General features: G+C 39.8%; 1 protein-coding gene and 2 non-coding genes across 4 annotated transcripts; all 3 read right to left on the bottom strand.

Moving 5' to 3' along the window:
- HAUS6 (HAUS augmin like complex subunit 6) lies at positions 1 to 20,649 on the bottom strand. Of its 2 annotated transcripts, XM_075210700.1 has the most exons (17): positions 20,160 to 20,649; positions 19,771 to 19,866; positions 18,191 to 18,269; positions 17,918 to 18,050; positions 17,182 to 17,329; positions 16,587 to 16,649; positions 15,146 to 15,200; positions 14,853 to 15,026; positions 14,196 to 14,389; positions 13,729 to 13,858; positions 13,055 to 13,157; positions 11,720 to 11,813; positions 10,224 to 10,287; positions 9,251 to 9,430; positions 6,334 to 6,469; positions 4,872 to 5,849; positions 1 to 393 (listed from the first exon to the last, which is right to left on the bottom strand). In XM_075210700.1, exons 1-17 carry the CDS (start codon positions 20,291 to 20,293, stop codon positions 296 to 298), a joined length of 2,859 nt encoding a protein of 952 aa, XP_075066801.1. In that variant the 5' UTR covers positions 20,294 to 20,649; the 3' UTR covers positions 1 to 295. The 2 variants fall into 2 exon arrangements, with proteins under 2 accessions (XP_075066801.1, XP_075066809.1); XM_075210708.1 differs by lacking the exon at positions 14,853 to 15,026.
- Positions 7,780 to 7,904, bottom strand: LOC142137232 (small Cajal body-specific RNA 8). Its single transcript, XR_012687876.1, has one exon.
- Positions 13,929 to 14,059, bottom strand: LOC142137231 (small Cajal body-specific RNA 8). The gene has a single exon (XR_012687875.1).
- Positions 20,650 to 26,340: the final 5,691 nt, after the last annotated feature.

Here is a 26,340-nt window from a genome sequence, read left to right as displayed (position 1 = left end):
TACGTGGTGGTGTGGAGGACTTTTAATAGTGTGACATGCACAAATCATTTAACTATTAATGTATATTTTAAAGTGCAAACAAACCAGAAGTGCATTGAATCCCATTAAAAGTGTAAGGCTCAATTCACAAAAGGCAAGAACACATACCTTAAATAAGACTATTAGGAGAGAAAAAAAAATAATTGCATTGAACAAAGTTTGTACAGTAAAGTAAAATGTAAACATTGACGATTTATGGCATTGCTCAGATCTATTTACAAATATTAAGTTCATATAATGAGGGATCTTCATTATTCTACAATGCTATTAATTGCCCCACACCTTCCTCTGTACATTTTGGTGGGTCCGATACAGAATGCACGAAGTCAAAGGTCTTATTCAGAGCTCCAGTACCTAGAAGGTGATGTAACAAGCAATTAGAGATTTCAAAAGTCATGCAGAGCGGAATCAAAGCAGTACTAAATCTTAGGTTATGGGATTTCCATCAAAAGACCAACATATGCAATCAAGGTAACTGACTGCAGCATGCCAAGGAAGGACACTTGAATTGGTGGCTAACCTTGTGGTATAGATGGAGTAAACTGTAAACTTGCCTGAATTCAAGCTCCTCCCCTGCTATACCCACAAATATCTTAGTTTTTTTGTTGTTTTTTTTAACTGTGTCATAAAGAACAAGGAGGCCCTCTGTCCTACGCAAGGGTGACAATCTACATAAATCCATAATGCCCACATCCAGCTGATGGAGATATTCTTTACTTCCCAAAGCTAGGTTTGTCCCAATGCAGGAATAACTATCTTTATGCAGATTTCATTTTGGCACCAACTTGGGCTGGACAATAACTTGGCGTGCAGGACAGCTCAGTCATTGCAAAAGACCAGATATGTACATGCAAGAGCGCAGACACTTCAGATACCTTACATGTTGAACAAAATATATCTACAAAGAAACGAATAACTGCACCAAAAACATTCTGTAGTACCTAGTTGTGAGCAGCACAGTGGCCTAGTGGTTAGCACATCTGCCTCACAGCACTGGGGTTATGGGTTTGATTCCCGACCATGGCCTTATCTGTGTGAAGTTTGTATGTTCTCCCTGCGATTGCGTGGGTTTCCTCCGGGTGCTCCGGTTTCCTCCCACACGCCAAAAACATACTGGTAGGTTAATTGGCTGCTATCAAAATCGACCCTAGTCTCTCCATGTCTGTCTGTGTGCGACTATTAGGGAATTTAGACTAAACTCCAATGGGGCAGGGACTGATGTGAATGAGTTCTCTGTACAGCGCTGCGGAATTAGTGGCGCTATATAAATAAATGGTATAACTTACATTATTTATATTTGTGTTTAAACTAACTTTAATATAAAAAGATAGTTAGGGTGTGAAATGATAACTTCTCATACAACTAGGTGATGCACACCAGCACTTATTCAACAATAAGTCAGGAATGTATAGCCCCATGAAGGAGCAACCTCCTGGTCCAATCTCTTGTAAGTGGTATGCAAAAGAACCGCTTGGGTGGAGGACTAGAAAGGTCCCAAACAACTTTTCTATATAATTCCTCTGACCCACATATCTGCAGATGTTACCCATTGTTGCTGCCACAGATTTTTATGGATGGGGAAAGAACCCTTTCAGGCAGTCTGTTCTACAGTAGCCAAGGGACCTGAACACTTGCCCAACCAAGCCTGCTTACTCCTTGGGGACCAACACATGGGGTAAAGTAACAGTCCTGAATTTTTGTTATGTTCCCTGGAACAAAAAAAAAAAAAAATCCAACCACAAACAAAACTTGAAATCTCTGGCCATTAAGTTTGGAAACATTGACTGGTAGGAAAGAACACTTTTCTCTCGTGGCCCAAGGAACCTCCAAAGAACAGTCATGGCATCCACTAGGTACACTTGGGGATTCCATGACATGGCACAATACTTGGTTGAATTGCAAGGTCGCCTAGAGGCCATCATGTCCACCTCTGGCAGACCCCACCTTTGCACAATCAGTGAGAAAACCGCTGGGTGAAGGGACCACTCGCTCGAGGGAATGGCATGACCAACGCCTTGACTCTGGTAACTTTCTCCTCTGTGGACCAATCAATGTACTAGAGACCCTGCAGTCTGAGATTCAATGTCACCAGTTTATAATAATTATAATCCAGCCGTGAAACTAAGGTCTGTGCAGTCAGATGCAGCTAGGACCTCAGCCGGGACGCTGAATCTGCCTCGATCAGGAGATCGTTCAAATACGGAAGGACTGCTACTCCTTGCTAATGTAAAATTGCAGCCATCACTGCCATGACTTTTGTAAATACCCTTGGTGTCGTTAGCAGACAAAAGGAAGCCTGGAGCCCAATTCCAGAGCCTGGAATTGAAAGGAAGATTGGCCAACCGCAAACCTGAAGAGGATGGGATGTCCCTGCCATATTGGTATATGAAAGGTAAGCATCCATAATGTCCAAGGATGCTGAAAACTTGTTAGTTTCCATTGAATTACCGAACAGATCGTTTCCATGCGGAAACTGGGAACCCTCAAGTGAGCGTTGAGGGACTTTAAGTTTAGAATGTAACAGTATAACAGGTCTGATTTTTGTACAAGGAAGAGATGCGAGCAAAACCCCAACTCCCATTCTTTTGGGACCAGTACAATCACCCCTGACCCAAACAGGGAGAGAATAGCTTTTTGAAGGGCCACCGTCCTGGCTCCTTCTCGCGGAAGGGGATTAACCATGAAACAGCGTGGGGGCTGTCCCAAAAGGTCTACGATATAATCCCTGCAAACTATTCCATTTAATCAGGCACCTGTGGTAGAACTATACCATTGGTCCTAGAACATAAGGAGATGGTCCCCCACCACAGTACTTCTGGAAGGGAGGGGGAGGAAGGAGTCAAGCAGGTTGCTTGTCTGTTGGCTTTGGCCAGTGCCCTGTCCATGCCTGCCTGCCTCACTGAGCAACACCACACCCCCCCCCCCCCCCCCACCTATCTATTAACTTAGCATCAATGGGTAGTGGAATAATGAAGGATTTTGCCAAATGCACAAAGGGAGCATCCATGCTGGGGTGATTTGCCCATGACACCATTTCAGAGTCTGGAAATTAGTAAATATCTGATTCCAAGAAGGTTTTGTCTTATTTATTATCATCAGGTTTCATTCTGGCCTCTTGCCAAATCTTTGACAATTGTGGAGAGGATAGAAAAGAAATGGTTTCTTTTTTCGTTTAAACATGGATACCCAAGAGGTCACCTGTTCTTCCTCAGAAATGTGTAGCACTTTTCTTTTACCGCTAGAATGAGATCCTTCACTCCTTGCCTGGTGGGAAAATCATCCTCCTAGGCAGATGAAGACTCAGACACTGAGGCATTAACAACTTCACCATCCTCCCCTAAGAGGGGTCACTGCCGACTAGCAGCTCTCGGGCCTGGGACTGAACTTGGCGTTTGCGCTGCCTACCTGAGGAAGACCAATATTCTTTCCAGCGATGAAGACACTGACTAGATCTTACCAGGTTTTGCATCCAGGTAGGTGCAATGGCCATGGCTGACACCTTGGTCACACTTTTGCTTGGGAGACTATTTCAAAGTGATCACTCGGTCACTCAGTGTTCAGCCTAAGTTGGAGAGGAAAGTGCAACTTTAAGAGCTGTATTGCCTCTCCCTCCCTGCTGCGCTGTGAACACCGCAGTCAGAAAAAATAAAATCTAAGTGAACAAAATGCGTGCCTACTCCAGTGGCACTAAAATAAAAACAGATCTCTCTGGTGTGAGGGGGCATAGAGGAGATGAGGGCAGGCCAAACAGGTCTTTTTATTGCCCAACTCCACACAGTGCCCTCTATACCGCCATGGTGAGCAGTGTCCCCCAACTTTGTTGAGACATTTTACGGTAAGTACAAAAATGTTTTCTCCCATGGCCCAAGAGACAATCCTGTCCAGTTCTGGGTTGAAGAGGACAAACTCTTTGAATGGTAAAGCTTTCAGAGTTCTAATATACCTGCCGTCCAGGATCCAAGCCAGAGTGTGCGTCTGGTATTGGAGCCCTCTGGGCTTGTTGGATGACTAGGTCTCCAAGAAAACCTCTCCAGCAAGGAAGACCATACCTTGCACTCGCTTTACTAGATTTTGGACCCAAAGAGGCTCTTTAACTACTGCTATTGGGTCTAAGGGAGGTTGACGCAAAAACAAATATAAAAGATCGCACAACAGTGCAAAACAATTTTGAATGCACCTAGGACAAATACAGACCCAATCTTGTCTAAGAAAATCTGTACTTCAATATAAACAGTAAGAGTACACAGGCAAAACACAGTCTGTGCACTATACTATCATGGAAAAAACCTTCCCCTTTTGGCGATTTCAGACATGGTGCTGTCCATAGGACTGATCCCATTGCTAAGTTTGTCTCTAGTGTGGAGCTTGCCTGAATAGCAGCCCCCACCTAACCATAAGCTGGCCACTGGAGCTCCTGCACTGCCTTCTGATGCAGGACTCTAGCCACGGAGGACTGCTGCAAGTCCTCTCTCAACCTTTTAAGTGACTGGGGCTGCCTGTCCTTCTAGTTGCTCTTGCAGCTCGCAGAGTGCAGTCCTCTTAGCAGAATCACGAATGCTCATTGCTACAGGTTCCTGGCCACTAATCTAAACCAGCCAACAAGGATAGAGGTCTATAGCTACAGACATCAACCAAGATTTAAACCAAAACAAAAAACAAACCCACACTTTGTACTCCACGGCAGAGTAGCATAGTAGGGAAAGAGCTTGAATACAGAGTTTACCGTTTAGAATAAGTGCCTACTCCAGCACCCAAAATTAGCAGTCTCTCAAATAGTAAAGAAATAGAAATGATATAAAAATACATATTATAATAAAAGTATAAAAACTCACACTGTGTATGGAACACATCTGCCAACTCCTCTGTGTTCTTGGCATGTAGACCTTCAGTTGGAGAAAAAGAGATCAGTTGTGGGAGGGAGAGCTTTCTCTCTTTTGGTGATTGAGTCATTACATGTGTTAATCCTTTGTCTAAAGGACTAAAGAAATTGCCAGAGTCTGTTAGAAGACTGGACTCTGATTTGTGCTTGGCAACCCTCCTCAAAGGGGACTGCTGATCATCATTCTCATCCTCTGTTAAGGATGTAAAAAATGTCTTTTTAAGAGCTTCATATCGAGTGCGTATAGAATCTATGTCCAACTTACGCTCCATAATTTTCCAGCCACGCTCTGTATTGTCCAAGAGTGGATCATCACTTGATTCTTTCTTGGGGTCTGTTTCAGTGGTCTCTGCACTAGTCGTGCTATTAAGACTTATGTTCCCAACTGCTTCCGGAAGGGTTTCATGTAGTATACCAAATTGAATCACTTCATGGCTGTCTGAACTATTGCTATACTCTACTATGTTTGAGGAATTCCACGACAGAGTAGTGTTCGCAGATGCATTTTCTTGACTAGTTGTAGGTATAAGCATTATGTTGTCGATCAATTTACAAGACTGGATTTCAAAGATCTTCTCTACAAAAGGAGACACTGAAGTCTGTAAATTCCCATGTTCCATTAGTTGGCTAATTTCTTTTTGTGGTGTGTTTGTTTCACATGCCAATAAAGGCATTGTGCTCTGACTAAAGATTATTTGCTGGTGCAAGCCAGGCTTCCCAGTGCTTGCAGACATTCGTGTGTCAGGTGACTCATTCTGCTCAGACACATGAGAGGTAGACAGGAAGCACGCCATGCTCAGGTCTACCTGACTACTGTGAGCAGACTCCAGCTCAGTAGGAAATTCTATACATGGATCTTCCACTGGACTGGACACACTGCAAAATTCTTCAGTCTGGATGGCTTTTCTCCAAGAGGTTCGGATATCTGAAACTAAGTAACAAATCAAATTTTAGCAGGCATATGGACACACAAAGCTGGGCGTATTTAAGACATCAGTGACACACTGCTAAACACTGTGCCAAAACAAGTCATTCAATAGCTGCCACTTGAAAACTCCTGTTTTGTAATATAGAAATTAAAAAGCAAGAAACAAACTTAAGGGAAATACACTCCGATAAGAGATCTGAAGGTCAGTAATGCCACACTAACCACACCAGAACAGGTAGGAGACAAGATATACTAACTGGACTATGGAACCTTTAAGTTATCCTGCTCATCTAATGAGTTGCATTTTCATAATTGCAGGAGTTCTGGGAACTAAAAAGCAACCCCTTACTCCATTCTGAACTATGCCTGGCTAACCTGAACAATAAGAACGGCCATATATTATAACATACATAGAAGGGACATGTAGTATTTAAGAAGATGCTGCATGAAGCAAAAAAAAAAAAAAAAAGTATAAAAATTAAGTTACTTAAGTTCTCTGGAGTTCGAGGAATCTCCTTGCTGGATAAGAAAGGATCAGAAGATAGCATGCCAAGTAAGTCGTCAAGTTCCATTCCTCGTCCTGACATTGATCTTGGAGAATCGTTAACTATGTAATCAGCAACCTAGACATCAAAAGTAGAAAAAAAACTTGCATGGTTTATTATTGAAAAGGAGGGGGGGACAAATAAAACTTGTCAGAAAATTCTATAGAACCAATACTACAAATGAAGATTTGTGACAATCAAGCCGAGAGGTACGGCAATATCAGCATTTTGCAAAGTCTATCTTAAGCATCATGTTTCTTTACAAGCATTACACCAACAGGGAATAATTCTACACATTTGAATATAATACTTAGTTTGTACTCTTCTATATGAAGTCAAGTTTCAGGATTTTCATGTTCATAAAATAAACTGAATGAGTATTTGTTTACAAACTTGATCACTGAAATACAACATGCTCCATTTCCTCAATTTCAAAAAAAAAAAAATACACAGATTTTACCATTAAGTGTTTTGCACAGGAACGGGTTATAGACCTAGCCACTACAAATTTACACACAAAAGGAATAATCTGCAGGTCATACCACTAGCATTCTTACTGAAACACCATCACAAGAACAAAGCAATAAACCCAAATGACATCTTACCGAAGTCATAAACTGGAGATTGAAACCGTATGGCTATAAGCCACAGCAGTCTTAACTGTACCATTGAATTACGACATCAGACTAATTAAGGCAGTATTGAGAGCCCAGGTATAAAATTTGCAACGGCAGCCCATCCTGAACAAAGACAAGTAATAACCCAAGATGTGCCACCGAACCTATGGGTACCTTCTTGAAACAACTTTTGGTCAGACAAAATATAAATAGTAAAAGCAATAGCCTGTGGTACAAGGGAAGATAGAGGCCCCTTCACACAGGAAGCAAAACTGGACCAAGAAACACCATGAATTCACCAACTGTACACCATTTATTGGGATTGCTTGCTCCCAAGCCATTTCACATAGAGATGCCATAACAGATGTATGCTGCTACAAAGACGGAAATTTGACCGTAAAAAGGTGTAAAATTGCCCACACACTGAAGCCATTAAACAAAAATCAAAATCTACATAAGCTTATTTACATGGCGCCACAGGTGTCGCACGCACAATCAACAAAAAATAAACAGAACAAAATACAGATTGGTAAGGGGGCATGGAAAACAAGACAATACAGAAAGAAACTACATAAGACAACGCAACTACGACAGAGGAAAGGGGGGGGGGGCTTAGAAAGGATGAGGAGAGAGGATTAGAGGCAGCAAGAGGCAGGTGGAACAAGAGGAGGGATCGTTTTGTCTTTTTTTATAGGGGGAATACATATTATGTTTTAGAGAGAAAGACTGCTAAACTTTGTTTAACGGAAAACTATTCACATATCAACAAGCAATTGTTTGCTCCGTATCTGTCCGTTCCGATTTCTCTCAGTTCGTTACGGTCATCAAAAAGCAATTTATCTAGGGAGAGCCAGAACAGAAAAGAACAAGACATCTATCTGTGTATCAGTCTCCCATTTTAAGCATGAAGTAGGATAGACATACATAGAGAATTATGAACACTGTTCCCTTTAGTCTTAAGTTTAAATCAAGTCTTCACATTCACCAAGTCTTTATTCACCAAGCACTGGAATAGAAGTCCCTGTTGCAGTCTACAAAAAAACACTCAAATACACAGGTGATAGGACCTATGTGGCTCCCCAGCTCCTTTGCACTCAAAAAAAAAAAAAAAATTGACAACCTTTAATAAATGCCTTTTGATGTGTTATTACAAATAGACAAGTATTGTTTTAGCTTAATACCGAGATCAAGGGTAATAGGTTGCTCATTTGAAGGCTAGAGGGTCTTGAAGGTTACCCATCACACTACACTATGGGTGCTATGAATGTATAACATTCATTATTAAAAGAAAAAAAAAAAAAACAAAAAAAAAAAACACAACTAACATTAAAATGCCCCAAAAAAAATTAAGACACTCTGGATCATCTACACTCACATTATTAATGCTATTCTACCTACTTCAAGCTGTACTCTATTAAAATCAGGTAATATGTGGAACTAACATTCCAATACATGTTAAGCTGAGCAACTCACAAACATAGCAAATAGAAACATGAAATAAATCTGAACATGATCATACTACTCTTTTTAACTGGGTTGAGGCTTCCCTGCACACAGCTTTTAAAAGGGAAATACTCTCCAACCAATAACAGTGATCAGACACTTAAAGAATCACCTCACAATTTGGATAGGGAGTGGAGCTGCAATAGGAGTTTAATCACAAAACCCATTTTTGGGGTTTTGTACCCCAGTTCTCATTTAATTTCTTGATATTCATTAAGTACTTGTGTGATAGAGTACAATCCTTTTTAAACTATTTGTTAAAGTTAAATAACTGACAAACTTACTCCAATTGTCTGTTTATAGTCTATGAGGGTTAAAAACACTTAGGCACTATGAAGGGCTGCTAAGAGAATAGATACGAATCCTCACCACCATTTATTGGGGTGGGGGGGGAGGGAGAGAGACTAGGGTCAATTTTTATAGCAGCTACTGATCAAAACCAGCGACTTGGGGATGTACTGCATAGAAGTTGCTCAGTGCATGCTTACAACATAACAGAGCAGCTCAAATTCAAAAAGGCAAGCTAGGTTGTTCAGTCTCTTCTACAACAAAGTCATTTCTTCCTCACAAGATCATGTTTATAAACAAAAACTTTAGCTGTACCAGAGTCTTAAAATGTCAAAGCTGCTCAGGAAAACTCATTAGCCCAAGGCCTTGTGCACTACACTTTATTTTTAAATGGCAACCAGCTTGTGTTCTGAAATATATTTGTAATACATTTAAAAATAGAGATCCAAACCTGTTGTGCAAGCTGCATGCGTGCAGCACTCATGGCATCCCGTTTACATGGTGTTGGGGTGTGACGCAGTGCACCGCTAGCAGTGTGTCTCCAGCTTCTATCCAACCTTTTCTGCGGTGCAGAGTTTGGAGTTTTTTGTACAAAACTGTCTTTTATGTTTGTAGTGGGTGTCTTAAATTCCTGTAAAAACATGCATAAAGCAAAAATTAAAAAGATTAAAAGTCATGCTTATCAGCTAAAGGAGAATTCCAATCCAAGTGTGTGGCTTGCAGTAAATATATTAGGGCTATGCAGCTTTGAAAGAGTTTACCACACCCTCTCACATCAAACTCCATTGCCTTGTCTGCAGCGCTTAGGTCATATGCAAGATTCTAGCACTAGTTGACAAAATTAAGTCACTTGGTGATGAAGTTACAGACGGGAGACAGATATTGTTTAGTACTACTATTGGATGCATCATCCTATAGATTGTCAATGATTGTGGCAATAAACTAATCCAGAGAGCTGCAATGTAACTGCAGACTTCCCTTACCATTTAATGACAATACCAGACCCCGATGAGTATCTTATATTGACACTAATAGTTTATGTAACTTGGATTGGGTCACTGGGTTGCATATGGGCCGTCCAAATATAAACAGCAAGAGAGTTTCCAGCATTACAGCAGAGTAGGATACTGAATATATTGGCACCAAATGCTGTACAAATTGTTTGTATCAAGTCATTTAATTGCTTCCTCACTAAGTGAATTCCTGCCTTCTAGCAAATATAAAAAATATTTTACCTCACTATCAATATTTTAGCCTTACCATAAGGGTATCAATTGACATTTATCAGGCGATAGAAAGGACATTAAAAAAAACAAAAAAAAAAAAAAAAAAACACAGAATAGACCACAAGCATTGAAAGGGACATTTTCACAGCTAAACAAAGAAGAAATTATCAATTATGCAAAGTTTAACAAATGCCTCACCTTTTCATTCAGGGACATTCTACGTTTATTGGGAGTCATCTTGTTAAGGAATGGTAAAGATTTCCTGGGGAAAAAAAAATAAAAAAAAAAAATAAGTAAAAATAATCTGGTGTGTGGCTGTCGCTTAAGAAAAGAACCCAATGAGGAAGCCACAAGTTGTGGCAAGACACGTGCGATTATATGGTTTATTTCTGGCACACTAATTAGTATTTTAACTTAATAGAATTGTCAATAAAATATAAACATTGTAATATCCTTGACATATTATTGTCCTCTTATTTTGGACTGTTGAACAGCTCAGATTTTCATCTTTATTCAATACTGTACATGGTTATTCACACTTTAATACTTGTACACAAATTGGCTATATACATCTTCATTTCACCATTTTATTTGAAAACATTTGTATGAGTAAGCAATGAGAGAGAATAGTACAATGTTATTTCTACACATCTGAAGATTTCTAGCATCACCACCATGACAATTTCCTTTTAAACTTCATTTTTTTAAATCTTCAAATGCTGTAAGATGTCCAACCACTCAATTACACTACTAGATCTATTATAGGTTTGATATTTGTTAACTACTACATGAATCACCTCTTATTTAACCCCATTTAATGCTATATTCCCCTTGTATGTTTACTTGATTTGCATAGAGTACAAGTTGTACCCTTGATTGTATCTACTTGCTACTATGAACCTCCTACTTTTCTCTTATGATCTCCCCTCTATTCCATTACCTGATTTCAACCTTCCTTGCACCTGACCCCCAATATTTTCCCCTTCAAGTCAACTCACTCCTCCATAACCCTACGTAGCTATTTCCCCACACCCATACTTTCTCTCTCTTCCACTCGGCCATATACAGTTATAAATCAGTCTTTTTTTCATAATCCGGTTATTTGACGCTTCAGAATTTAATCATAAAGCCACAAATCACTTCAGACAGTGTCATGATGGGATCTTATATATTACATTCATATTATGCAGCTCAGAAATCTTCAACTCTTGCTACACTATTTAAAAGGTCAAATTATTTTTAGCTGACCAATAAAAATAAAATCACCAGGAAAACAAGCCCTAATGATACAAGTAACAATACCCAAGCTCAAAAGACAAAGTTCCCCAGCAACAAGCTGGCTCTTAGCTTCAGTTAATGTAGGGTATTTCCTGAGGTTGTGGGCTGCATACTATAAACAGAAGTTCAACATTCAAAATTTCTTAAAAAGGTAAGATTTTTTTTTTAAAAAAAAAACCAAACACACACACACTACAGAAACAGAACCTACGTTTCCATAACAGCTACCTGTGCAACACTACAAGCAGATAACTACACCAAGTAATACTACATGTTACACACAAATGGCCTAAAAGAATGGAAACAAATGAAAAGCTGCTGAACACAAGGGCCTGGAGAGCAATTAGACTCTCAAAACATATTAAAGAACATTTATAGTTGAAGACAAGAAGAAATGTTATTTGTAAAGCGCCTACCTTCTGGCGGGTGTGAATAATGTAGCATCCATAAAACTCATAAAGGAGTCATTGTAATCTTTGTCCTTGACATTCAAATCCTTGTTTGACAAGTCTATTGATTAGAAACATGAATTAAGATCAAACAAACACCCACCCCCCATAATAATTAGCTCTCCAGTTTATAGGGACATCACAAACGCAGAAGCAAGCAGTCCCATCAGTAGAGGGACCATTTACAGAATTACCAGAGCTTCAGTAGTGAATGGGATTGCTACTAGCTGAAGTCATCCAGGATAAGGCTCATTAGCACAAGGGTTTTAGGTTTTTAGTGCACACCCACTTACACTTAGCGGCAAGACTTAAAATAGGCAATTGGGGGGCTGCCTGTTGGGCCTTCATCTCAAGCTAACCAGCCTCCGATAATTATGCAGAGAATAAGGTAGCCAACTTCTGTGTCACATGACATAACCAGAGGAGAGGAGTGCACTGTGCTCCCCCTCCTTCCTCTGCAAGGAACCTGTGAAGGCTGTTGAGGAGAGCCACACAGGTGCAAGCCTCCAGCTATATCAATTCACCCATCACTGCATTAATTAACCTTTTACAAACTTACATATGCTGCTGGAGTTTGCCCAGATTAAAAAAAAAAAAAAAAAAAAAACCACACAACTGGCAGATATATGCATTGCTGGAAAAAACCTTATAACAGCGCATATAAAGAGAGTGTAAATGATGTGCATGTGTCAGTTAATTAATTTGTTAGTGTTAAATGTATAAATACTATTAAACAGATAAGGGATCACATCACTCAAAACACTGGGGGAAGTTTTGGTTGTTTTTTTTTTCTTAAATCAGGGCTCCGGTAACATTGTTGCTGTATGTATGCTCATAACCATAACACTTATTGTTTTGTAAATTCCTAGGCAAGGTTTCTAATTATTTTAGACACTTGCATACAAGTGTCCATTACAAGCAGACGCACACAAAAATTTTACATGTTAGACATACATCTCTGGTTATGGCCCAACACCCTTCCCAGTGACCAACAAACCACATGGGAAGTAACATAGAAGCTGAGGCCTGGAGTGCAGAAAGACATACACCACATACTAAAAATGCAAGATGTAAGGTTCGCTCTCCTCCTATACCCTGCTCTCCCTTACACAAAACAGGAGTGGACAAGTCAATGTTTCTCACATGATCAGCACACATCACCTGCTGCTGCAGCCATTCAATTATCTGACCAACTACAGATTTCAATGTATAACTTCTACCCATCTAATATTCTCAATTTTTGGACAAAATAAGTTTAAATATGATCCATATGCTTTTTAGGGTGGTAGCAAGAATTCTCACCTGGGAGAGATACCGGGTATTGGCTAAATACACTGCTGCGTAATTCTTCTTCCGCTGCAGGGTCAAACGAAAAAGGAGCAAGAGGTGGCTGAAGTTCTAGAACCTGACAAATAAGAAATACTAGATTAGGCCTGGGATGCACTTCAGAATCGTGTCATGTACATTTGCATCTTAGGAGAGCAGGGTAATGATCATGTGTTTGTTTAATGAACAAACCAAGCCTCTATCTGAGGTTACTATAAACCAAAAGCTACATTAAGTGGAGCTTAAAACAAGACTTAATTGAAGCGTGTAAAATTAAGTGTCCATCATTTTTACTTGATTAATGAAGCACCTACAACCTAAAGTGTGACTGAAAGGCTTGTTTTACAGAAAGTATTAATATAGCAGCTTTGAGATAACCAAGTTGTTTGGCCTACATCAGATGTCATTAGGACACAGCACAGTTCTAGAGATGTGGCTTCAGCTGTCAGAGTCAACATGCTATTAAAACTTTACTGTTAAAGAGCTTTAGATAATAGAATGTCAGATTAACACTGAATAAATGTTTTTTCTGCTGCAGACCTTAAATGAGTTTTTTCGCTTAAAGATCCTTAAAAAAAAAAAAAAAAAAAAAAAGTTTTAGGTATAACTCTAGAACTGAACAGTTAAAAAAAATATCCACCACAGCTTACAGGGTTCAATCCTTTGAAGATGAGGAAAGGTGATTTGCCTAGAATCCTCTTCCATTTTTTCTCCCAGTCCCTCTCAGTGTCAGAAATGGATTTGTTTATAGATACCAGGTCTTCCCTCTTTATTTTATGTCTGCAACAATAAAGATCACTGGTTAAACAATCCAAAATACATTAAAATAAAAAAAATCCACAACAAAAGAACATGTTTGCCCCGTATCTGTCCGTTACGATTTCTCTCAGTTCGTCCCGGTCATCAAAAGGCATTACTACTTTAGGGAGATTTTGTGACAAACGGAGCAGGTTTTATCTCCATCTGTGTATCAATCTCCCACCACTGTCGCATCCCATTCAAACACAACCTAAACAGAGCATGCATCCCTAAATGTCGCAGAAAAGCAGTTCTATGAAAAACAAGCAAATTAGCATCTGTGTAAAAAAAAAAAAAAAAAAAAAAAAACACAACTCACCTCATGTGTTTTAATCTTGCAAGAACTTCAGTTTCAAACTTCAGTTTTGCTACAAGATATTGCAGATCCACCTGTAGCTCTTTGCCACCACTTTGGCTGTGCTCAAGTTCCACTATCTTTAAGGCTTCATTCAGCAACTGGATAACGGTCACGAGATTTACTTTTCCAGCCTCATACACATTCTCCATCTGAAGCTGTTTAACAGAGATGTCACAAAATAAAAACAAAAAAAAATAAAAATTATTCCGTGTTTGTGTTTCAGGGTTCTTACAGACATTACCAAAGTTTGCAAAATGCACATTTGCAAACTTCAAAACACTAAAATGGTGCACCATTTTCAAAGCACAGAGCTTACCACTGTAATTTTTAGGCAGCATTCCATTTAGCTGAATGAGACTGTATATCGCAGGAGAATCTATATACTAGATTACACCGATGTGCAGACTACGAGCAAATAAATGGGGTTCTTTTAAATTCAGATTCTTTCCTTTTGCTGCACAACAGACAGCATAAGAACACTTGATGGAGGTCTATCTATTCCTTTCATACAATGCTTGAAGATACCATTAAAAAAAAAACAAAAAAAACACCCAAACCAGCTTTTACCTATTCTATTGGTTAGTTTTACCAGAGAAAGAAAAACACAGGTATACATACCGCATGCATGTCTTGCTCAATTCTGGTCACCAATACATTGGGAATGTTTAGGGCAACAATAGACCCATCTAGACAGTACCGATCCACATCTCCTCCAACAACAGAATCAACAACTTCCACTTCTTTATCAATAGCTTTCACGGTGCACAAGACGGTGTCCCACATTGAGCGGATCTTACCGATCAAAGAGACAAGTGTTCAAAACCGCACATAAGAATGACATGTACTAAACATAGGAAGAGTGTATAGGCACAAAAGTTCAGAAAGGAGGGATAAAACCTAAAGTTACTAACCTCCTCAATATTAGCATCTCTCTTGCAGTTGTCAGCTTTTACATTTTGTATTTCTCTGAAACAGACAAAGTTTTTGCAATGTTTGATTAAATCTTATTGAAAGAAAAGATGTCTGGCTACAGTGCGGTATATAAATGAAACTCGCCCATATTAAAGTCCATGTAAAAAAAAAAAAAAAAAAAAAAAAAAAAAAATCATAGGTGTAAAAATGTATAAAGTGAAAGCTGGATTCGTAAAGAATTTAGTCAGACGACAAGAGACCAACATTTTTACTAAGAACGATATCCAATCTATAGCAAAAAAAAAAATAAAAAAATAATGAAATAAGAACACCTAAACCATGGCATTTGCGCTCCTTAAATGGAAACGTAACAGAAATATTTTCTGGAGAAGCATTTAAGCCAACAATGTTCAATACAATTTAAAGTCTACTGAAATTACAGGACAGTCTTAATAGAAGTTAAACGGCCATATTCTACAACTGTAACTTAGTTTCACAATGACAATTATGGTTACAACAGTTTAGCTAGCCTAACCTCAAGCATGCCATAATCTAAGGCTCAGTATTATAAATGCTCTATATCATTCCTATTATAGCTTCAGATCCTGGTAGGTGGGGACACATCTCAAAAGCATGAATTCACCTCTACAATAGTTTTACACGTCATGGGGCATATTCAATTATGTCAGAGTTCCTCCTGAATGGTCACGAATACGATGCAACCTAATGGATTTCTCTTCGCCCACACAGGTGTGCAAGGAGAAATCCACAATATGTACTGTAGTACCAGAAAAAGTTGCAGCCGCTAATTAAATATGCCCTTATTATTTGAGAGACTTTAGTTCTTTATTCACAAGCTACCACTCAGTTACATCCCAAGTAGAGCACCACAGAGTAAACTGAACAGACGCACTTCTCAATAGCTCCTCCCAGGAATACAGATTGCTCACCACCCCAATACAGATGACCCGAAATGGAATACTTTAAACCATTTGAAGAGAACCCACTATGCCGAGCCTTAAAATCGGTTGTACAGTGGCAAGTTGTTTTTTTTCCCCCACAGGGTTTGTAGCAGAACTGTGGTGGCGGTTTTCAGTTCTATAGTGTCGAATGTTTGTTTCCTGAGCGCATCAAAACCAAAGATTGTGGAACATGTGCAACCCCTTTTATAGTCTGACAGCAGGAAGGCATGTGCATATTTAGTTAACATGTATGTAGCACTATGTCAATAGGAGTTGTCCTTTTTGTCTAGGTTGGCACATCCACGTGTCACAGCTCCCAGCATTCGGAAGCACTCTAACCACACTAACTATAAGAGAACAATGGGCAGTCAGGGGAACATCAGGGTGGTTTTATATTCTACAGATTGATTTCCTAGATGCACTTCAAGGGCAAAGTAGTCCACAAAAGAAGTACTTAGAATTCAAACAGTTCGCTTACCTGTATTGGGTCTGCAACGTTGCACACTCAGAGCGTAAGTCCCTTATTTGTTTTACAAGCAACCTTAAAACAAACACAGTAAAATTAACTCACAATGGTGGAAAAGGTGCAACACTTGATACTTTCCAACACACTAACCATGTGAGAAGGATTCAAACTTCATTTATATAGCTTTTTTTTATTTTTTATTTACTGTTCTATGAGACAAGAGAAAAATGAGTAGGTAGGCAGAAATCTTAGGCCAACATAATTACTTATGAAATATTTTGGTATCCACATATCGGGGTGCAATTGTTGGCCACAATGGTAGCCCCAAAATACAAGGAGGAAGCACTACATTTGAAAATCATGCCCCAAAGGCTTGCAAAAACTACCCGACAGCTACAAACCCTCACCGCAAATCCTTTCCATTGTTTTAAATGTCTGCAAAGAAATTATGCTGGACTAAAAATTCTAATTAAAATTCTATTAATTCATTTTAATTACCTCAACACACAAAATTACATTTGTGTACCTTTATGCTTAGAAACACATTAACATTGCTTTTTGTCTCCTGGTAAAACATTCTATGAATAGTTATATGGCCAATACTAACTGCGATTTTTTCTGATATTCTTTGATCACAAAGTTTTCCCTCTGCAATGTTAGCAGGTATCTGCGACGAGCCACCTTATTTCTAGCCAAAGCCTTCTGCGTGTCCTGAATTCTACATTGCAGAGAATCTGGAATATATGAATCACCACCTTTGGGGGGGAAAAAAAAAAAAAAACAAAAACACCTGTAGTGACTAGACAAGAACAACTATGCAACAAAAAATATCAAGACGCCTGTAAAAATATATTCTTCTAAAAATTGAGACGTGTCACATTAAAATATGCTTAACCACTAAATGCATATCATAAAATAAGCCCTGAATATATGATGAGGGTGCTGCTACTCAGCTCTCAAAGACAATGCTCTATACTAAAAGTACTCAAAAATAGCTTAGCCTATGCAAATGAAATGTGTTCCCCCCTCCTTTACCTTAAATAAGCTCTAGGAGAATACACTTTCTATAGAATAATATACCATTTACCTTAGAGACTATAAATAAGTTATGACATAACCTTTCATGTACCACATTTATCTTTGAGTCCATTGACACCTACCTATTCTAATATGTCTACATCAGAACCTTTACTTAGTATGTAGATATAAATAGTAAATACACTATACTTAGTGTACTTGACCATATGTGTGCCTCCTTTTTCTCTTCACACTATATTTTTGAGATTAGACTTCATACCCTTTTTTGTTTAGATAACTAGCAACAGGAATTTTAAGAAACTCACCATCAACATCTCTCTTAATATGTTGTAACATAACATATCTTGCAAAGTGGTACAGAAGTTGCACAAACTTAGATCCACCAGGTGAAAGAAATATTGACGCGACAACTTGAGGAAAACCATTACCAACGTCTTCCTATGAATGGAGACAATTCGCTCAGCCAACGCATATGAAATGATAAAATACATACACAGACAATTGACAGAGGGTGTGTCAAGAAATGGTCAGGAAGTACTTTGAAAACATGAAACCATTCACGAAAACAGGATACTTACAGAAATCTTTTTCAGCCAGTCACATACTGCTTTCCTAAATTCTGCATCCTTCTTTTTGTCTAGAGGGGGCCAACAATACCTGTCAATGACAAAACCATTAAAAAAAAACCAAAAAAAAAAAAACCACGACTAATGCAGCTAAAGTGGAGTTCAGCAATTGAAGTGGATAGGAGTTATTTACACGACATTCTCTGACAATGCTTATCAAATTAACACCATTAATGCAAGTCTTCAAAGTGGACACATTTCCAACACAGTGAAGCCAGACAATTTAAGTAAGACATTTAAAAGAAAGAAGCCTATAATTGTACTAGAATCAATGAAGTATTGTTTAGTCCACATGATAACTACATTCAGTATGTATGCACGCCACAGATCCACTTTAATAAGCATTTCTGTCAATCAAGGTTTGTTTCCACCGATGTGCAAACAGTTGCATAAGAGCATATACCCATGCTATAACGAATTGGTGAAAACAGATTCGAATGGAGGTGGGTGAGGACAGATTGGCCAACCTTCTAAATAGACATTAATTTACTATAATCACATTAGTTAAAATATGTTGACTGTTCCAGGTTTAGTCCCTCAGGCAGTTTGATAGAACTACAACAATAGTGTTACTCCAAATTGTTAAATATTTTTATGTAATTTGAAACCGTGACAATTCTAGGCAACAGAAGCACGACTACTACCAAAAGACAGATATTGGTCTTTAACTAGATACAGCATGAAAGATAACCCTACGAGACAACTGTAAACCTATTTTACAATCATAGGTTTAAAGCATCAAGTTTGCTTTCCACAAGTAAAAAGAATATTAAGATTACAATCTATAAAGTGTGTATGCATATGTCAGTTTCTACTCAATGTTATTCATGGTTTAAAAAAAAAAAAAAAAAAAAAAAAAAAAAAGGATAACACCACTGAAAACTTTTTGGGGTGGAACATCCCAAGCTAAACAAAATACCATAATTAATTTTTTTTTTAAACTGTGGTACTGTGCTCATGTGATCCAGAATGTCTCCCAACATCAGGCACGTACTTGCTGGCAACAAGAATATTAAGACAGGCTAGTATGGTGGGAGCAAGTAGAGTCCACAACTTCTGCCAGCTCTTACTCCCACTCTCAAACTTAAGGTATTGCATCCAAACTACATTACAAAAACACCATTGTTTATCCATAATGTACAACCATAACCTGGTCCCATCCCCACTGTGTTAACAAAAGAGTGACCGTTGGGGTAAATAGTTGGGATCATGTATTCAAACATGACAATCACCAGTGTAATGATTTACTTTCTGGTTTTCATTATGCATAACTGGCATCTAAAAATTATCCCACACTAACATTCATATAGTAAGCTGCAAAGTTTCAGAAGAGAGTTTTGCATTGGTCAGAACTGCTAAAACAAAGTATAATTTTTAGTTCATGGAGTGAAAAGGAAAGCATCAACAGTTTAAGAAAAACACCCCACACTGAACGAACATAGCAAGATAAGTACAGAAAACAAAAGCCATAACAAGAATAAAACTAGTTAAGACTGGGTGAGAAATTCTCTTTAGCTCATATTTTCACTTACCTGAAAACTTCCTTGCAGCGCACACTGTCCAGTTTTGCAAACAGGAAGTGAAACACAACATAAAAAGCATCCTTATTGGGCTTGTCAAACATGTTTCTAAGGGGAAAAGAAATTATAATCAGCAAAAAAAAAAAAAAAAGTAGGTACTGTATAGAGAACAAAACAGTGACCTGAAATAAGTGTGGCACAGAATGTGGTGAAGCATCTGGTTTCTGACATTACTATATTGATAAGCTTTCTCTAAATGTATTTACAAAGCCAGTTATCAGTAATAGGCTGTGCATGTCTCACACAGTTACTGGCAACGCAGAAAATTACGGTCCTGGGAATAAGCCACAAACACCATAGCAGGAAAATATGAAAAATCTGAGCTCTTGCATAGCACTCACACTCCAAATGTAACATGAGATAAGGTTTTGCCAACTATAACAGCCTCTGCTCCGGCCTCAAAGCCCAGCGCCTGGAGCGCCAACCACAGGTGCTCTTTCTGCCAAGAGTGCGGAGACCTAGGGACGGACTGCATGTTGGCAGTCGGTACGACAATGGGGGGGTGAAGTCGTTCCAGGGACCCTTTAGGCCCACGAGCAGCTACAGCCTGCAATGTACAGAAAACGAAGCGGGAGAAGAGAAGCACAATGAACCCGTCCCCCCGGTGACACGAGTCCAGAGAGCAGATATATGCAGTGAGAGCAGCCGCTAATCCAGGAAATTGAGACCCATCTAATCTCCAGCGTTAAATTTCTGATCCGCGATCAGCATCACCTCCGTTCGAGGAAAATGCAAAAGTTTTTCCTCCGGTGAGGAGTAGGCCGCCATCTTCTACACCAAACCGCCAAAACACAATGTTCACTTTAACCAATCAGCTGGTTTATAAAGCATCGACCGTCTATTGGGACTCGGTAGACTGAGGGGTGTGATCTTCAGCATAAACCAATGGCAAGCGAGGATGGTACCGGTAGGTGCGGGACTCTTGCGAGTAAATGATGATTGGTTCTGCTATGGCTGCGTATTAACTTGTAAACACAAGAGAGAACGTAAGGTAGTTTTTATGCTCCATTTTCCCGGAGCCCAATTTATCTACTAACTACGTCATTATTGGCAAATCCATGTACTAACAAAGAAATTTTTTTTGCATTATTAATAATCTGTAGGTACGGTAATAATCTGCACAAAACAGTTATCTATCTTTAGTCATATACCTTAAATGGAGCAAGTGAGATACCGGTATATGCAAACTAAAGACAGGTAGAATGTACCAATCAAGTGGCACTATCCATGGAATGATACAATTATATTCCATTAGCACAGGGCAGGGGTCACTCCAACAGTAAGGGGAGAAGACAGATTCCGTTGCTTATGTCTCAGAGAATCGTTTTGAATTGATCAACCAAGTACCCTACAATCTGAAGGGTTTAATTAATGTTTACATCTTGATTTTGGTTAATAAGATTATTACATGTGTTGTTTGAGTTATTTGATTAATTCATTCCTTATTTATCAGGTATTTTTATTCTTTCATTTAGTTTGCAGACGTTTCCTCTGTGCTTTTGGGTACCTCCCACAATCCAAAAATGTTAGATTAATAGGTATAGGTAGGTTAACCGGTTTCTGACAATAAACCCTACATTATGGGAGGAATTGAATTGGGTAATGCGGCCCGCGCACTATTACTGTTAGTATGGAAATTTTAGCACTGATTTCTGCTCACGGCTCTCAGAGCTGCGAGCAAAAATCAGCGTTGAAATTACCGTACTAACTGTAATAATGTGCACTTTTACCGCAACAATAGTGCGCGGGCCGCGTTACTTTCGCAAGTAACATAGTCAATTAAATTCCCCCCATGCATGTTCCGTAATGTAGGGAATATAGGTTGTAAGATCCATTGGGTCAGGAACTGATGTGAATGATTCCCTGTAAATATTACCTGTAATGTGCTTCTTAATAAATAAAGGTTAATAAATAAGCCACTACTGGTGCTATCACTAATGGTACTTGTTAATTAAATGGGCACCACTTGAAACATGGACTCTGCCTGCCTAATATTCTAGGGAGCATTCAGTTCTCTTGAGGGTGCTGGCAAGGCTGGCCAACTTTCCTCTCTCCCCCTCCCAGCTGCTTAAATAATAAGTACTGTAGGTCATTTGTACCGTTGAGTTGCTGCAGGTCCTGGGAGCCACACTTCGGGTTCACCACTCAAAGCTCTCCAGCTGGGACAACTCCTGAAGCGACAAAGAGTGTGAAGAGAGTAGGGTTGTTGGTGGTGCCCAGAACCTCTACAGTACCATCAGTACACCACGATAGAATCAAAGTTCTGTTAACGAAAACTCAAAATAACCAAATCTTACTCACTGGATTGTCAGGTGGGTGCAGTCAAGTGGTACCCGAATAATTAGCAAGTACCCCACTATTTCACATTAATATATATCCAAAGTCAGTGTATTTCTGAGCTGTAAAATATATATATATATATTAAATAATGATAACATTTAGTAAGTCATACTTAACTAAATACATCAACTATGCTCTGTTTCACTCCTCTACAGCAGGATGCCATGTTATGAGAACGGTGCTTCTCAAGCTTAACAAGCAAACTTGCTTTGCAGAACTGCATGGTTGTGATTGGTTGATTCAAACACATGGGTACGGCCTTGATGTAACAGCAACCCAATCTTGTTGACTTACATTAGAGCCCATCAAGATACTGATGTGGGAGGAGTTGCAGCTGTTCGTAATAGAGCGTTGCTGTAATACTGAATTTTTTAACATCATCATGTAATACATCACCTCTATTTTGTCAGGAAACCGCTCCTGATTTACTTTACTGATCAGAAACCGCACTCTGTGCTCTCGTGATTTGGAAGTTTACCTCATTCTCACCTATACCTTAGGCTACAGAGCTAACTGGTCCCTTCCCAACACGGGCACATACTTACACACCTGTCCCCAACTGCCACCCAGGGCTATAATGAGGGCAATACAACTGCCCAGGGCGCAAAGACATGGAGGCACCACGGCTGCCCGCAATTTCTACTATTAAACTATATAAAATATGCCTTGCTAGCAAGCTTGCTGGGGGCTCCAGCTGGATCACCCATGTATCCTTTGTACAATTGGCCGCATGCTGCCTGTTCCTACATAGAGGCAGCATGCGACCACTCTCATCACACAGGGGGCATGGCCTATTCATGTGCACACTGCACAGGCTTGCCCCCCTGACCTCTCTGCTCCTCGTCACATGATGCAGGTTCCTGCACTACACAGATTTCCCTGCTGTCTGCAGACTTCTACCCCCCTCACTCCCCACCATGTTCCTGTCTGTCTCTACCTTTCACCCCCTGTCTCGTCTCCTTTGTGTCTTCCCCTCTGTCTGCAATTTTGTATGTGTAGCCCTGCCCTCCCGCTTGTGTGTCTGTGCATTTCTGTCTTCTCTGTGTTTGTCTGTCTCTTCTTATCCCCTCTTTGTGTCTGTCTTTAATTTTGTGCAACTTTGTCTCCCCCAGCCCTGTCTATTCTCCCCCGTTGTTTTTTCCTATCTGTCTGCAGTTTTGTAGCATCTGTGCATCTCTTACCCCCACTTTGTGTCTGTCTTTAATTTTGTGCAACTCTGTCTCCCCCTGTGTTTCTTTGCCAACCCTTTGTTTTATCTATCTCCCAACCTTATTCTATTTGCCCCCAACACACACTTTTCCCCTGTCCCCCTTACAGCTACCACTTCTTCTCTCCTCTTACCTTCTTCCTCTTCTGTTGACGTCGATGCAGTCCTGGGGATAAATTTATCAAGCTGCAGGTTTGAAAAAGTGGAGATGTTGCCTATAGCAACCAATCATATTCTAACTCTTATTTTGTAGAATGTACTAAGTCAGGGGTTGGCAACCTTTTTCTATCGGAGTGCCGGCTAAAATCTAGTCAAACCCAGGTGTGCCGGTTGGGTGTGTGTGTGTATATATATATATATATATATATATATATATATATATATATATACACACACACATATACATATACATACATAGCTGCCTAGAGAGATTAATGGCCCCAGTACAGCAACTCCATGGGTCCCCCCTTATAGCTAAGCATGGTAAAAAAAAATGTTGCATGCAAGTGGTCGTACAATTGGGGGTGTGGCAGTACATAATTGGGGGCATGTCTAGCAGGTGAAAAGCACCAGAAAAAGCACCAGAAAAATGCATTACTCACACATGCCCCCTTGCTCAGCAGCTTTGCTCTAATATGTCCCCTCTGCCCACATGCTTTAATCACATTTCCCCCCCCCCCTCTGCCCAGCACCTTTAGTGACACATGCCCCTCTCCATCACCTTTCGTCACAAATGCCCCCTCTCCAGCACACCTTCTTCTTACCTTATTCTCCACTGCACAGCATGGGAAGATATTCAGCAGCCCGCTGAGTACCATGTGACCACTGCAGTCACATGACCTGGCGTCTGAAGGGGATTTAGCCACTACCGATCCCCCTGCACTCAAAGATAGGTCTCCAGAGGGGACTCGGGCCACCAAGCAGGCCCAGACAATTTGTAGCCGCCCCCTTCCCTCTCGGCGGCTATATATATATAATTATGTCTCATTTTATGAGGCTAATATCATATTAACAGTAATGGACCAGCAAAAAAAAAACGTTATGCCGCACAGTAGTGCCCCAGTTCACATCATACCTCATAATTGTGCCCCCAATTCATCCTATGCCACATAGTTGTGTCCCCAATTCATACTTTGCCACAGTTGCCCACAGAAACACATAGTATGCCACAGTTGCCCCCAGAAATACATAGTATTTCACAGTTGCCCACAGAAATACATAGTATGCCACAGTTGCCCCCAGAAATTCATAGTAAATCACAGTTGCCCCCAGAAATACATAATATGCCGCAGTTGCCCCCAAAATTTTTTAGTATTTCAGTTGCCCCAGAATAGATAGTATGCCACAGTTGCCCCAGAAATACATAGAATGCCGCAGTTGCCCCAGAAATACATAGTATGCCACAGTTGCCCCAGAAATACATAGTATGCCACAGTTGCCCCCAGAAATACATAGTATGCCACAGTTGCCCCCAGAAATTCATATTTTACAGTTGCCCCCAGAAATACATAGTATGCCACAGTTGCCCCCAGAAACACATAGTATTCCACAGTTGCCCCCAATACATTTTATACCACAGTAATGTCCCCAATATCTTTTATGCCACAGTAATGCCCCCTTCTCTTCACACTTCAAAGTGCCTCAAAATATTTTTTAGATACAGAAAAAATGCCCCCAATGACTCTTATGGCCTCAGAATTGCATCAAAATCTTTTTTAGGGCACTAATAAATTAATATAAAATTATATAATTTTATACTTACCTCTGCCAGGAGTCCGCAAAGGTGCTTGGGAGGAACTGTGCAGCCGACAAGCGCAGCAGTTCAGCTCTTCTCCGGCTGTTATTTTTAATAAATGACAGCTGGAGAAGTGCTGAACTGTTGCGCTTGCGCAGCAGTTCAGTGTCGGGGAAGGAATGACAGCCGGAGAAGAGCTGACAGTTCAGCTCTTCCCTGGCTGTCATTTAGAACGGTCGGACGGCCGGCGTGCCAGGACTCATGGGGTTTGCTGACCCCTGTACCAAGTAAATGATAACTATTGAGACGTGGACGAACTTGAGGATGGCAGGTAAGCACAATCTTCTTACTTTAATAATTTTTTCATACATTATGGGGCAGATTCAATTACCAGCGATATTTCTCAGAACATCGTGGCTGCGCATTTTTACTGTTACTACCGTTAATTCTCCGCTGACTTTTCCTTACACCTCAATGGGGCGGGAAGAAAATTAGTGGAGATTTCTTGTGTAAAATGTCTTTTCCTAGGATTAAGCCGTGTATGAGTATGGGTGTGTGTGGATGTGTTCTGGTTCCTGGCCCACTAATTTATCTTTACTCTCGGCACGCAGTGCCTTCGCCTTGGTCTTCCGACAGTTAGCTCTTCAAGGGGTAATGCCCTTGTTCAGTAACACCAGAGGGAGACCAAGGAACCCTCCGTCTCAACCCCAGGCTCGAAAAAAGAAAACACACACCACTCTGTAGCTAGCTTTAGAAAGCATCGCTCATTTATTTCTAGAGTGGTTCCCCAGGCTAGTTTCTTTTTTAGTAAGTTTGCATAGCGAGTGCACATTTAAAACAGTATATCAGCTCATAGGTAAACTAAACAACAGATTAACCTTTAGCTTATCATATAATAACACACAGTTTTTAATATCCTAGGGCCCGATTCATCAAGGTATGCAAACACATCTGTATGCGGATAGTCCGGTAGTCGTCTCTGTGCATAGTGGTCTTTTATTTATATTGAGAGTTTTATTTTAGTTTACTCTTTTATAGACACCTTAAATGTTTGTAAGATATTTTATGTTAGACAGTAATAGTGCATCTGTATTTTCATATGTAATGTGCAATTTAATGTGTGTGTTATTTGTCTTTTTTTTTGGGTGGTGGTGTTGTGAAGCTTTTCAATCTAATATCTATTAATTTAAATCTTTTATGTGGCTTTTGAAAAAGTTTTCATGGTTCATTTTTATCCTAC

This window comes from Mixophyes fleayi, chromosome 1 (genome assembly GCF_038048845.1).
Source record: "Mixophyes fleayi isolate aMixFle1 chromosome 1, aMixFle1.hap1, whole genome shotgun sequence".
In the NCBI taxonomy this organism is placed as follows: domain Eukaryota; kingdom Metazoa; phylum Chordata; class Amphibia; order Anura; family Limnodynastidae; genus Mixophyes; species Mixophyes fleayi.
Note: the sequence above shows the minus strand (reverse complement) of the source record. Positions and strands in the feature narration are given on the sequence as shown.

Coding starts and splice junctions, on each gene's coding strand:
- HAUS6 (XM_075210700.1), bottom strand. CDS start 20,293: ATGCAGTCCGTCCCTAGGTCTCCGCACTCTTGGCAGAAAGAGCACCTG. Junction 11,814..13,054: donor ATACCCGGTATCTCTCCCAG/GTGAGAATTCTT, acceptor TCTAATCAATAG/ACTTGTCAAACAAGGATTTG. Junction 9,431..10,223: donor GAATGTCCCTGAATGAAAAG/GTGAGGCATTTG, acceptor ATGTTTTTACAG/GAATTTAAGACACCCACTAC.